The following is a 15536-nucleotide window of genomic DNA, read 5'->3' as shown; positions in this document are numbered from 1 at the left end:
GCTGATTCGATGAAGTTACCTTATGATAAGAGATCTACTGAAGTTAGTTTTGAACCAGGAGACAAGGTGTGGTTGTATAATCCCAGGAAGACCAAAGGGAAGTCTTTTAAGTTGTTTTCTCAATGGGAAGGCCCATATGACATAGTGGATCATCTCTCAGATGTGACTTTCCGGATAAAATGTGGTCGGCGAGGTAAGCCAAAGGTGGTGCATGCCAACAGGCTTTGGCGTTATCACGGTCCAGGACATTTCAGTTGGGATGAAGTGAACAATGGAACAAATGACGCTGCTGAAGACGTGTCAGCTGGAAAAGCCACCGTCGAAGAAGAAACTCTATTCGGTTTTGAGAAGGGAAACAGTGAAGCCCTTGATGAAGTTACTACCACTGATGTGACTGTTACCAATGATAGGACGTTTCCCGATGAAGCAGATGAACCCCACATGAAGCAGAAGCCAACGAGATGGAGACCAGTACGGAAGAAGATACGTCCCGTAAAAATAAAGAGACTTTGTTGAATTTTGATTTTGTGTTTGTAAATTCTGTACATTTAATTAAGTTATTGTTAATTGTTTATTGGTTTAATGTAAGTGGCTATTGTTTGGGATGAACAATACTAAGGAAGGGGCAGTGTTACGACAGCGGGGGTCACGTGACACTAGTAACACGTCATATTCTCGAAGGTTCGTGAAGTCTCAAGCTTTTACTAGATATGCGGTAGTCTTGTATATATAAGCCGCCAAGAACTGACGGCAACATTGTGTAATTGACAGTTGAGTCGAGCATGTGAGACTTTCTTTGTGAATTATAGCGTTTGTTATAGCGCGACTGTGGAAATTAAGTGTATTGCAAAGTAGTATTCAGAAAGAATAAACCAGTTTTATTTAAGAAAGGACTTGTATCGCTAAAGTTTCTTCTGAAAGAATTTTTATTGAAAATTAACTAACGAACGGAGGCGTAACAGTATCATGTATTTATATACTTATATACACACACACACACATATATATATATATATATATATATATATAAAATGCAATACTAAACCTTTAACAAACTGAAAATTCAATCAATACCATTTAATGGGTTTTTCCCTAAAATGTTTCACATGAGCACTAAATAAACTAATTCCTCATTAAAAATATTTGATTTTAGATTTCAGGTGATAAAACTAGTAAAGATACTTGTCAGAATGTGTGATAAATAACATATATCATTCAGTGAAAACAAATTTATACCAATCATAGAAAATAACAAAGAGAGTATAATATTTATTACTTGGTATTAAAACTTGTGATGATACTGGATTACCTCTACACAGCAATTGAAGTATTAAAGGAACTATTAAAATCACAGTAATAAGTAAGTATCACTAATTACGGACATTCTACTTCCATCATTAATATGAAAAATGTAAAAAATAATTAACAACTTTACAACTTAAAACACATAAGCTTTCAAGCAAGAAGCCAAAGAACAAATTAACTCTTTTCATACAACTGGGTCAAAGTGTGCATGTCATGACCTTTTACAGTTTCATTTGAAATTTAATTAAACAACTTTATTATCAATATATGCCAATGAACATGGCATCTAAGTATAATTTATAACCCAGATTTTTATACTATCTAAGTTTTAATTTCTTAATTTCAAAAGGAAATATTTAAACAATTATCAATCTTCATTTCCCTGTGTCACATGACCTGTCTGCATTCTGAATTCTCCTTTATGGATGTTATATCTTCCCCAACACAGCTTTGAGTATTTAAGCACTTAGAAACACAAATCTCAAATTTTACCCTCCTACCTTCTTGATTCATGAGATAACAATAAATTTGTCAAACCCAGCAGAGAAACACCACCCCATATACATCTTTTTTATACTTTTTGATAATGGTCCTTAGAAGGCTGCTGGACATGTTTATAGCCAATAGAAATGGCATTTTCTCCTCTAGAGATATCTTAGACAGCAGTCACTTAGGCTTCCCATATAAACCATTCATTAATGGAAGTATTTGGTTTTGGTGTTCATAAATCTTTGTTACAAGAGCTTACAAATTTTTAAACCTTATTCTGGCATATTTAAAAAGCTAGGTAACTTTATTCTTTTTGGGACATTCTACTCCAGTGCCTGATATTATCTTTCATGTTCTAAAATACATATTTGAAAGCTACGTGAATTATTTTGGGGCAACCATCATAGTGAGAAAAAAAAATGCTTGCTAAATCATGCACCTATGTGCAAAAGACCTCAAGTCTAAAGTGCAACATTTTTTGGTATTTATTTATATTTTTTATTTATTGTTATATTTTGTAAAAAGAGTAAAGTATAAAAATTAGAGCTTATTATGTTAAATAAGAACACTTAAATGAAATAAAAATTCTACTCTTGGAATGCACACATGTTAACATCATGTGATGTAACTTGATATTTATTTACTGTAATTTACAGGAGTTACATTTGAAATGTAATTAAACTATTTTATTATAAATTTATGTCAATAAGCTTGGCATCAAAACATAGTTTATTATTCATATTTTTATATTATTTAATTTTTAATTTTAATAGAAAATATTTAAATAAATTATTAATTCCCACCTCTCAGAGTCACTTGACTTTGTAGCACAATGACTTTTTATTTATTTAATTTTTTACTTTGCTTACAAAAGTTTCATACTGCTGAACCAATTAGAAACAAATGTTACAGACAAGGGCAAATCAAAATACAAAATTTCAACCTCAGACGTATCACTATATTTGTTCAACCATACCCTTCCCATATTGTCTTTCAGAAATGTCTGTAATTCTCTACTTTATGTTTGTGGCCAACTGAAAGAGCAAATTCTACACTCTGCAAATCATGCAATTATCTGTTCAGTTCTAACACTAGAAGCTGATCATTCACTATGAGAGCTTGATGGATTTGGACTAAAGATGCTGCTCAATTAATAATGAAATTTTTTAACCTATTTATGAGTTACTTAGAAAGTCAGGTGTATTATATTACTTTTTTGGATGGTTAGTATATATTTTTTGTTTTAAAATGCACATTCAAAAGCCAAATAAACTTTTATTGGAACAACCAAATTAATGAAATAAAGAGAGTGCCAGACCAGTTATGGCTTGCACACATAAAGATCACATGGGTTACACAGTCACTCACTTTACTCATGGTATTAACAAAAGATGGCTAATGGGCTCTTCCTGTGATAAATTGCTTTTGATGGAGGACATTGATCCAAAGTACAGGTACTAAAACCATAAAGTTACATGAAAAAAGATGTGAAAAGGTTAGCATTTGAAATTGTAATAAAACATCAAAAATCTTGCAAAATAGTGCTCATTTTATTTAAAATTTTTCAACTTTTCATTTTACTGCACATTAATGATTTCTCAACATTAATGTTTGGGTAGAAATTATAACAGATAAAATATAATGTTTCTACAAAAACAGAACCTTTGATATTCATTTAAGAGGCTCTAGAGGTTAAGCAAATGGAATGTGAAATCATAAGATGAAAATAAATATTTTTATTGCTAACATAAAAATCAACTTTTACTCAGACTTTCTCATTAAAGGCTTCATAAATTCACATACAAATGTTTAGTAGAAATATTTTATTAAAAAATCTGCTTTTTTGTAAACAAAAAACTTACTGGCTACTGCATAATGACATTATTATGCAGCAAAAGCCCTCCACCAATAGGAGGGTGACACAGCCTTCCTGCACACCAGCTTTCTCTCTGCTTTTGCACTCATGATCTTCATTCTATGAAAACGCAATGAAGTGTGTGAGGAGACGAGTATCTATCAGATATATATTTTCAGGTAAGAAAAATGTTAATTTCCAAAGTGATACACACCTCTCCTCCACATAGAAAGCTAGAATTCCACACTGATATGGTGAAGAGTCCAGTACAAAAATACAAAAAGCACCCAAAGAAACACACGGAGTGTGACACCTGTTGGCAGGTAAGCAGCATATCAATTCTTCCAGGGTATGTTCTTCACTGAGGGTGGAAGAGAGGAAAAAGCAAACAAGCTCCATGTATCATGAGTAGGGGCAGAATAAAAATAAGGCCATCTGAGTACTTGCACATAAAAGGTTGAAAGCCAATATTTGTAGCACATTTGGAGTGCATTCAGACCATACCAAGTGCTCACCTCAACTCTACTGTTAGACTTCTTGGACTGAGACCAGCTGTGAGAGGAAGGCACGGGAATTATTAGTTTATGTTGTTCTTAACTGTATAGTCAGACTCTTGGACCAACACCAGCTGCAGAAGGAGTGCACAGGATACATGCCATACATTGTACAATTCTAGTATGTGCAATGATTCAACAGAATGGTCATTCACTGCAGGAGGAGGGCACGATTTATTAGGAAATGCTTACCTCAGCTCAACTGAACAGGAGGTGATTGCAGGTATTCGTTTGGTCAACTCAAGTTCAAAACCAGACCACCAAGGAAACTGACATCTGGTTAATGGTAGGAAGGAGGACTCCTACCAACCACATTTGCGAGGACTCGTGTTGGCTGGTCCTACACCAATCCAATACCAGACCACCTGGGAACCAACATTCAGGTGGCAGTAGGATAAGGAATGCTGGCATGTTACGAGTATAATTATAAGAGGGGTATAACCTGCACTATATTGACAGTGTTCCCATCACACCACTTCCCATCAATTAGCACCATTTGTTCAGTGACCAGCTATTAGGTCCCAATCAGTGAAGGTTTTCCATTGTCCACCATCCCTGTGGCTAGAAACTATTAAGTGGTAAAGGTCTCCCTTGCTTCAATTTAAGAAAAAAAGGGAGGAATTCACAGTGGGAAGATCCAAGCAAATGCCCAGATCTCTATAGGACACCTGCCAGAAACGTTTTTTTACTGGAGACAGAGCAATGGGTAACCTAATAAACCTATTTTGAAAAGCCAGCAAGCAGGCAGAGCACCCCCTGGTGCTGGCTTTTTTTCATGATAGTCCATGGAGTAGGTACATTCTGAATCAGATGGTAGACAGATAACAGAATATACCACAAGGATACCTCAAGTTGTCCTGCAGAACAACCCATCTCATCAATGGCATATATGGAGCCAGAGCAGATGGTATGTGCACTTTCCATTAACCTGGCTCAATGCAGAATTTTGGGAAATAGGTGTACTCTTTGAGGAACCCCCAGCCACCTGGAGGGATCCTGGAAGCAAAGGGGAATGTACTTACCCACCAAAAACAGCAGGTATATTGTAGGATGGTGAACAGAGGCAGGCAGTAACCCCTGGGAAAGAAAACAGCCAGACTGTGAAGAGCATGGGAGACAAGTGGCAAAAGAATGAGAGAGGTGATGAATCGGATGGGAAAAAAATGTGGACCATCTGTGAGCAACAACCTCTAATGAGGAGGAGACCAAACAAAAAATGTGGCAGACTGTATTAATAAGGGTAGAAGGAGACTTTTCCATGGAAGAAGAGGATTCCCAGCAATGAAGAGTGGAAGACAGAAAACCTGTAAGTGAGAGGTATGGGCTAAGGAAAAACGAATGACATAAACAGAGTGGAAAGTGTGTCTGGGTCCTAATGAGCATTAATGACCAGTTGTACACAGGAACAGGGCAAGTGTGTGTAAAGATAAGGAAAGAAATGAACAAGGTATAGAGATCTGGGGAGGAAACACCTTGCAGTATCAAGCAGGTAAAATGGTGAGGACAAGGTCATATAATAATTGGCAAAGGCATAGAGATCTCAACCATGTTGAACAGCTTGGGAAAGGGATAGAAGACCAGGTAGAATGACACCCAGAAAGGGAAAGGATGACCAGTTAGAATGACACCCAGAAAGGGAAAGGATGACCAGATAGTAATGTCTGGTTCTATGGGTGAAGGACAAGACTAACAAAACATAAATGTGGAAAATCCAGTGATGGAAGAGAAATGGTAGATGTAAAATTAATAGTGTATAACTGGCAGGGGGTTGGGTTGACATGCCAGACAACCATCATTAAACCAGCTAGAGGGTACCACCAAGAGGAAATGACAATGAGTGTCTTTATAATGGCTAGGACCCAATTGAGAGCCTGAAGGGTAGGTGAGCATTATGTCAAGTAAAAGACCAGACCCGGCAGAAGGCAGGGTTAGCCAGGGCTGAGGGATGGAAAACAGATGATCAGCAAAAAAAGCATAAAAGCGAAAAGGTCGACTAGGCAACAATTAGAGAAAACCCAATAGAAATAGAGGAGAAAAAGACATATTGCAGACAGAAAATGGTCTGGTCAAAAGAAGCAGTCCGCACATGACCTAGTCATAGTACCCGGTACATGGCAGACAAGGAGATCAACCCTTTGAGAATTGGCACAAGAGGAAAGGTTCAGAATTTAGGTGGTTAATTTAGGAAAAAACAAGTTGTTGTAATGGAACATAACTAAATAAACCACTTGGAGTGGTAATAATAGTATCATGCTCAACAGTGTACCAGAAGGAGAAGCATGTAGATATGGAGAGAGAACTCATCCTAGATCCATGTGTCAGATGTAAAATAGATGATTTGGGATGATTCCCCACAAGAGGGTGAAGCATAGGTGACAGGAGATTAGTCCAGCCACCCATACAAATATTAGAATGGAGGAAGGGAAAGGAGAACTATTGAAGTCAAAGAATCCCATGAGGTGCCCCACCGGTTGCATAAGAATCAACTGAGGCATACCCACCAAACTTTTTTCTGAACCTGGGAAGGGCAGCAGGAGTTAAACCTCAAAATTGCTTCATAAGTGGAAGGTTAAAAGATTGCCTATGCATCAATGTAGGTAATTTTAAACAGTGTATTATACTACACACTGGAAATACTACTTATCTGCACCTGGATGGTCTAGTTTATGAGAAAATTGTAAATTGTTTTTCCCGAGTAACTTAGACATTTGTATAAAAAATTCTCTTGATTGGCTCAAGATTAGTCTGATCACTAATCCTTAGCATGCAAACTTGACGTTATTTATCACCCAAGACAACATACAACTATTGTTATTTCTTTTAAAAAAGTTTCTAGGTTTATTATTTGATTATTTTGATTTGAATAAAATTTCTTTATACAGACAAAGCTTTAATTTCAAATATGAAAGTGATTTTTTAAACACAGCATATATTTCACTAAACATTCAGATAGTTACATATGTCCATGCATACTTATGAAAGACTCAAGCGTAATATTTGTGTCCTACACTCTAAGTACATTTTATAGAATTTAAACAGCTTTTATGGAAAATGAAGGGTAAATCATTATTATTGACAAATGTTTTGGATCATCTGCTTTATATTTTTATACCATATAATCATAGAGTAATCAACAAATAATTATATAGAGTAATCAACAAAAAGCAGTCAGAATAATACCATCTGTATGTATTCAATTCATAATATTTGCATAATACAGGTTTGACAGTTTAGTGGTTTTTTTATTTGAGCTGTATCATATAGTTACCAATGCTATATATATAATCAGTTGCAAATGTCATGTAGTGCCTATAAATGTAATGCATGGCACGATGATTATCAGGACTCATTTGTGAAAACACTTTACTATGTACTCAGCAATTAGGAAATACATAGTGTATATATACACACACATGAATCAGGCAATGGGAATGTCATTTTGTATATTAAATTGGTGACTTACTGACATGCATACACAAAATTGTTTTATGTATAAATATAATTGTACTTATACAGTTATGCCTACATATCCTCATTTGTACCTGATTTGATACATACAAATATAATTATTAACCATATGTTATATCACTCAAAGAAAGCCATTTATTGTCATTTTACTCTCCCTATCTGTTAAGGATAAGGTGAGTTCTTTCCTTCTATAGATCAATTATTATACTGTCATATGATTCCATATATGTAATATTACAATGCAATGACTCGACAAATCTTAAACAAGGTTGATGATTCTCTTTACATTTTATGTAAATCAGCTACTTTGGAAGAGTGTAATCAATGGTTTTTTGTTTTTATACTCCTAAATTTGCTTGAGCTCTGTTCATGTGTTTTTTTAATATTTATTACAATAGCAGTTGAAAACACTCCAAGACCATACCAGAAAACATTGTTGGTTAGACAACATTAAGTAAAAGTGCAATGACTTATAGGTACCATGTAGGATATTAAACCACAATTAATAATTACCACGATGAATATTATACAATTTTTTTAGCAATTTACAAACTGTACTAAAGACCTAGAGTTCAAATATATACCTACTATAAAGCTTAGACCTCCCGAGACATGTGTTTAACTAAGTGCAGAATCAACATCCACTTCAGTAATAATAAACCCATCAATATTGGTGTTATGTTCAGAAACAACATCCACTTTAGTAACAATGAACCTGTCAGTATCAACATCTACTTCAGTATCAGTGAACCTGTCAGTACCAACATAACAACGCACAGAATTAAAATCCACAGTAGTAACAAAAACATTAACAGCAAAAAGGACCAACTTTCCAGGAAAGTTGGAAAACTCTCTTCCCATGGGTTGAATACAGGTGTGATATGAATGATATAATTTGCCATGTATGTACATGGGCTGTGCAAAGTAATCGCTTACTTCCATCACAGCATTCTTCAGCTTCCACATCTCCATAGGTAATAGGATGGGATGATGTCAGAAAGGGCAAGGATGGTCTACAAAAGTGTGACAGAAGTCAAAGTTATAGAGAATGCATGACTACAAAATTCAATATCAAAACACAAGATGCAACAGCAAAGTATGTTAGCAGCAAAGAAACTGAAAGATGGAAGGCAAGTAGGAAAGCATTTGCAGTGATTTTTTATGCTATTATATATTTGGGAAAGCAAGGTTTGGCATACAGGGGCACCGAGGCTCATGAAGGTAACTTTATGGAATTCTTGAAGCTGGTATCAAAGTACAACCCCCAGTTTAATACATATTTTTCTTCACATCTGTAATAAGTATTGCAGCTGGGTCTCACAGAATGAGATCATGGAACTCATAGCTCATAATGTACTCCATAATGTTGTGGAAGCTGTTAACAACAACTGTTTTTTTTTTGTCATCATATGTGATGAAGTTTGCGACTCTGCATATCAGGAGCAATTAAGCTTGTGTGTGAGATATATCAATGATGATTAAAATGTATATGAGAGATGGATAGAATTCTCTGTTCTCAGTAATGCGACAGCTGAAAATATTACAAATATCATCAAACAAGGACTATTATCATATAGATTAGGTATTAATCAAGCTCGTGCACAGAGTTATGATGGAGCCAGTACAGTGACAAATTGAAAAAGTGGAGTAGCAACACAAATTTTAAATGAATATCCAAAATGTACCTTCAGCTACTGTTCTGGTCATGGACTGAACTTGATAGTTCAAGATACCATAAATTCTCATTTGTACTTGGTGGAATCACAGGAAGTTCTATGACAGGTGGTTGCAATTATTAAATATTCCCCTCATAGAAAGGCATCACACAAAGCCTTTACAATGGATAATGTCCCTTCTGCCACTTTATGACCTCCGTGTCCAAAACACTGGATTTTGCAAGGCAATGCTGTGATGTCATTTGTATCTGAATATGGCTGTTTGTTGGATTGGCTAGAGGAAGCCTGTAATGGTATTGTGTGTGCAAGCTCATGGGTTTATTTATAGCATTCAGAAGTTCAGAGTGTTTTTTGACCTGAAGCTGTTGGAAAAGCTGTTTACAATAATTAAGCTAGTGCACATTCCAATACAGTCATCTAAAGTTTCAGTGCAGTTTGTCTGCTCAAAAATTGAAGGCATAGCTTTTCTTCTGCAGGATGCTAATGATGCTAGCATTGCAACACAGTTTTACAAATCCATTTTATCCACTTCTAATTCTATAGGCATTGAAAAGCCTGCATTGCACAGAGGTGCAAATATCACACAAACTGCAGAGGCTGAATTTGAAAGTATTTACCAATTAGTGTTTGCAGTTGCTGTTGAATCCATTTCTGTAAGATATCCTACAGATGATTTGTATAAATTAGCAATGATCAAGAAATCTCTATGCAAGCAATCTGCCACTGATACTGATGAAATGTACAACATTTATCAAGATGACCTGGTGCTGTTAAAATCAAAGGACTGTGTGAAATATGAAACTGAACAAGCGCACAGTGTCAACACCAAGAATTTTTCCAGATTCATCAAAGATTTCTGTACATTATTTTTGTGAAGCAATGTGCAAAAATCCTGTGCTTAAGGACATTTGTCCATCAGTGTTCACCATGCTCAAAACCTATATGGTGGCTCCAGCATCTACATGTACTGCTGAAACATCATTTTCTGCCCTAAGGAAGCTGAAAAGTTATTTGTACCTCACCATGTCACAGTCTTGCATGAATCATCTTGCTTGTCTCAACATCTTGAAGAACAATGTGAATGAATTGGAATTGCCAAAAGTTGCTTATATATTTATTAGTTGCAGTACAGCTTGTCTAAATATGTTTTCTTCTTAAATAAAAGTTTAATTTGTATAAAGTATTTGTTGAGTTGATCTAAATATGTTTTCTTCTGCAGCATGTTTAACAATTTCCAGAGGGGCTATATGAAAGGATTGCAGCTGAAGTACATGGCAGCATAAGAGAACCCACTATCCTATTCACACTGTCTGCCACATCATAGCCCTTGCCAAAATTGTCCCCTAGTCCTACTATTATTACCTTTAAATATGAAAATAGATGATGCATCAACATTATCAATTCCCTTTACAATTTCAATTACCTCAAATACCTGCTTCGATAGTTTAAGAGACTGATCAACCATTACAACAAGATCCCTTACTTTCACGACATGGTTATTCCCATCTAAATTATACTTATAATTCAAATTATGATAACCCACATGCATTATCTTGCATTTATTATACTTAAAAACCCATTTGCCATTTATTTGCCCAACTCACTAAATGATCTAAATCCATTTCTAAATCAGCAGCATCCTCTTCAGAGCTAACAACACTCAAGACCATAATATCATCTGTAAATATAAGTAATCTATTGACCATTCTTTCTTCTATGTTACTAATGTAAATCAAAACAAGTAAAGGTCCTAAGACTGAGCTCTGAGGCATTCTACTTGTGATATTAATCCAGTTTGACTGAACTCCATTTGTAACAACCCTCTGCTTTTTTCCATCCAGCCACTCTTCTATCCAATTTGCTAACTTCTCCCACACCTATACAAGCCTTTTATGTGGCACCTTGTCAAATGCTTTCTGAAAATTCAGATACAACAAATATACACCCTTACCATGATCTACATAAGTAGTAACCTTTCCAAAGAATGTCAAAAGATTTTCCCATAATAAAATCATGTTGACTATCTAATAAAATTCTAAACTTTGTTAAATGACTTTGGAAAGCATCTTTTATCAGACTTTACAAAACATTTCCAACAATTGTTGGAAGACTAATAGGCCTACAAATATTGGGACAATTCTTATTTCCTCCCTTAAATAGAGGAGTGACAGTATCTAACTTCCAATCCTTTGGCACCTGCCAACTACTCAAACACTTTAACCTCCTTCAAAACCTTTGTGGAAATGTTATCTAGCCCAGAAGCCTCATCATTTTCTAATCTTCTCAATTTTTTCTTAACAAGCTCAGGTTTAATGCAAACATATTGTCCGATCTTCTTTTCATCTATCAACTGTTCAAGATGAGGAAAACTACTTAATTCTTCATTATAAAAACTGAAGAAAAAGCAGAATTTAATAACCCAGCTATCTAATAATCATCAGACACAAGCCTTCCTTTATCATCCCCAAAGGTCCTACCCCCATCCTAATATTTTGTTTACCCTTAATTTACTTAAAGAAATCCATACTGTTAATTTTTACATTTTCAGCCAACCTGTTTTCATACATCCTTTTTGATGTCCTAATTTCCTGTTTGACTAACTTTCTTGATCTTCTATAATGTTCTAAATCCCCTGTCTTACCAGTCAATTTAAATTTCTTACATTTGTGATGTTTTTCTTTAATTTTATCTCTTATACCCTTTGTGAGTCAACCTGATTTTTTTACTTGCAGCCACCAGTTTCTTTCTATAAGGAATAGTTTATCTTGAATATTAAAAATATATCCTTAAAAGCTTTCCACATCTGATCAGTGTCTTCAAATAACTCATAGACTCTGGAATTTCTGAGTGTTGGTATATGCACCCCATCCCTGAAGCAAGGCATTCATGAATAGAATAGAACTTTGGCCAAGGTGGCAGTAGAGGAATCCAAATTGTAGTAGTGGCCCCAACTTAACAACCCCTCGAAATAGAAGTATAATCTCCTCCAATAAAACTGTGGAAACCGGTAAATAGTTGTGTATAATCCTTGGTTGCTTAAAGACCAATAAAAGGATCACTTATGTTCTTATCCCAAAGGCACAAAGGATTTCAGTGATGCCCACATTCCCGTGCAGTGGGAGAAGGAGTGGTGAGTAAGAGTGTGGCATCCTATTCTATGTCATTGATCAAGCTGGGAGACAGCTGAGCCCAACTGAGAGATGAGATGAAAAACAAAAAATACCCAGACTGATGACATATTGAACTGGAGCAAGAACAGATGTTGCAGTCCTGAAAGGGAAGCCTGCCTGGGTTGTATCTCAAAGTAGAATCAAGATGTGAAGGCCTAACAATTGATGAGATGGTGCTAGTAGTAACCAGTTGTCCCTGGAATGGTGTGTGCACAGTATGATGAAGTGAAGAGGACAAGAAAAAAAACTCTTACGATACAGCAGGACCCATACAAAGCCTATGTGAGTCTGAAGGGAAAAACCAGGAATTACAGTACAAGAACATTGGGACTCCACCACTAAGGCAAAATAGGAGCCAACTATAAAGAAGCTGGACATCTACAATCCCAGTAAAAAATTAACACAGACTGAGGAATGAGTGAGTTGTGAACCTTGAAGAATCTAGGCATTGATAATAGACAAGGAAGATGAATGACTGGACACCAATCTCCTGTCTGCATAAGCCCAACTACTAACTGGAATAAAAACTCTGAAAAACTAGCCCAACTCTCTCACTACTCCCAGACCAACCAAATTCAGATAACCCTAGAACTAAGTTCCAAATCCTGATGAACTGTGGGAGACAGAAACTCTACAGGTTGGGGAAGATGTGAACTGAATGACCAATTGTGACTCATGGACCTGCAGAGCTCCTGGACCCATGGTTAAGGCTACCACATGTCTAGAAATTCTTAGAACCAAGCCCCTACAGCCACTGAAGGTATACAATAATCACCGATGCTGCTAGCAATCCAACTAAGCAGTGAAAACTTTGGATATATCCAGAATCTATTCTGAGTACCAGTATATCAAGGGGCTGATGTCGGGACTCACAAATAGGGGGAGAATTATGACCCCTTGTAGGAGCGGATGAAATTCAAGACTCCAACAACAACTGGGAGGAATATAGAAGCCAAAAATTTAACCAACGCACATGCTAACAATGGATCCAACTCGTCATCAATGAAGTTGGTGATCCTAAGAGCTTCTATTAAAATGAATTGAAAGGAAACAAAATGTTGAATTTGAGTTGTAAGTCCATAGACTTAATCAGTCTCATCAGGAGATATAGGCCTATACAGGTGAATTACAAACTCCGCCTAAGAACCCCAAAATTTGAGGAGCAGATGCATTGTTTGAGAGTTGGAAAAATGCCTCTACTTGGTGGTGGTAGGCTAAATCATGATGTTCCGACAACGTGTTGGATAAGGCCTAACTGTCCCTTCACATAACCAATAAGAAAATTTTCCAGCAAGAACCACGATATCTGTATATGAATAAAAAAAAAAACAACACTAAAAATGCACTCCCAGACCCTTCAGCCATCAAGTAAGTTACAGAATAAAAAGCAACCAGGAAAAAGCCCAAAATATCACACACTCAAAGAACCAAAAGAAGAAAAACAAATCAAAGCAGCTTATCCCAAAGTGGCCTCCTTTTCATTTTTCATAAGTCATTTAAAGACAGTGTAGATCACTGTTGATTGGAACAGCATGTTGTGAGGTAAAGTAAGTTGTTTTGTTAGAGCAAAGCAGCTTCAGGCCATCTGCCACGTCCCCCTAGGGAATTAAACCCCGGACCCCAGTACTTCTATTCCATAAACTGACAACTGTCCCACAGGGGGGGCTGAAAATCCAACAGACTAAAAGAAGGCACAGGAAAAATAAATCTAAAGTCTATCCAAAATGTCGAGGATTGCCCTCAATTGCAGCCTTAGAGCCCCTGGAGGACCACCACAGTTCCCAATAAATTGTCTCCATCTCACTACGAATAAGATCACTGACAGTCTTAACTGAGAGTGACCCCCTCCCCCTGATTGTTGTGGGACACTAGATATCAGAGGTGGGAGAGACAAGACCCAATTTACCTGTGCTGGAAATAATAATCCAGGAATTCATACTATATATAATTGGCTTGTCAATTGGAAGAAAAAAAAAATTTTGTTATTTTTTTAAATTATTTATTAAATAGTTTTTTAAAATTATTATTATTATGAAAATTAACTAGATAACATGATAATGTTCAAAGTATCTCCAAATGATCATAATACTTGGAAACCCATTAGTGACACTTCATTGAGAAAAAGTGATAAAATTATCTGAATGAAGTGCTTATATTCAGTACCAGGATAAAGGACACATTGACATAGGTGGAGAGTATCATGAGACAAATATCATTAAGAGCAGTTGAGTGTGGTATAAAAGATTGGAGCAAGTGAGAAAAAATCAGAACAATGCTTAGATGGGCAAAGAAGAAACTCTGGCAGTCGAGTAATAGCTATAAGTGTCAGCAGAGTTAAGTAGGTTTTAGAATATCATTATTTCTGATCTCCATATGCAGCAAAACATCAAATCTAATACAACAATGATCACTTGCATCCAGATGTTCCCCATTTTCCACCCTCTCTATCATTTCTATATTTGAAGTTATCAATAAATCTTAAATAGCATTGTTTATAGTAGGTTTCTTGACTAATTGGTGAAGAAAACTATCTTGAACAGTTTCAAAAAACCTTTCTCCCTCATGGTTTGACTCTAGAATTTCCCAATATATATGCCTGAAATTAAAATCACCCATAATTATGACTTCATTAACAGCTGAAATCTTAATCTCATTGTAAAGTTTTTCCCTAATTTCATCAGTATCATCTGGTGGTCTGTAACAAATTCCCACTAAAGCCTTTGACCTTCATATCCACTAATAAAAACCCAAATGGATTCAATCTCCTTGCTATTATCTTTGATATCCTCAACTTCAACAGGATGTAACTCACATTTTACATATAAAGCCACTCCTCCCCCTCTCTTTAATACTCTATCCCTATTAAATTACCTGTAACCCCATATTTCAAAGAAATTTTTGTCACAAAAATCATCTATGTTCAACCATGTTTCAGTCCTTCCCATTATATCAAAATCCTCCATTCCTACCAGTGCTCTCAAGCCATATATTTTATTTCTTATACTTCTAGCATTACAAC

General features: G+C 35.9%; 1 protein-coding gene across 2 annotated transcripts in view; it reads right to left on the bottom strand.

Moving 5' to 3' along the window:
- The window catches only part of LOC106467493 (cytochrome c oxidase protein 20 homolog), a 28611-nt gene that overhangs the window by 7999 nt on the left and 5076 nt on the right, over nucleotides 1–15536 (bottom strand). The window contains exon 1 of one of the 2 annotated variants that reach the window (XM_022396305.1): nucleotides 8608–8658. The exons of the other annotated variant lie outside the window; for it this stretch is intronic. Within the exon in view, the coding sequence (XP_022252013.1) occupies nucleotides 8608–8643 (36 nt within the window). The 5' untranslated portion in view covers nucleotides 8644–8658. Of the gene's footprint in view, nucleotides 1–8607; nucleotides 8659–15536 lie in introns of those variants that run through there. 2 annotated transcript variants of the gene reach the window in all.

Source organism: Limulus polyphemus, unplaced genomic scaffold, assembly GCF_000517525.1.
Source record: "Limulus polyphemus unplaced genomic scaffold, Limulus_polyphemus-2.1.2 Scaffold80, whole genome shotgun sequence".
Classification (NCBI taxonomy): Eukaryota; Metazoa; Arthropoda; class Merostomata; order Xiphosura; family Limulidae; genus Limulus; species Limulus polyphemus.
This window is presented reverse-complemented; position numbering and strand designations above follow the sequence as displayed.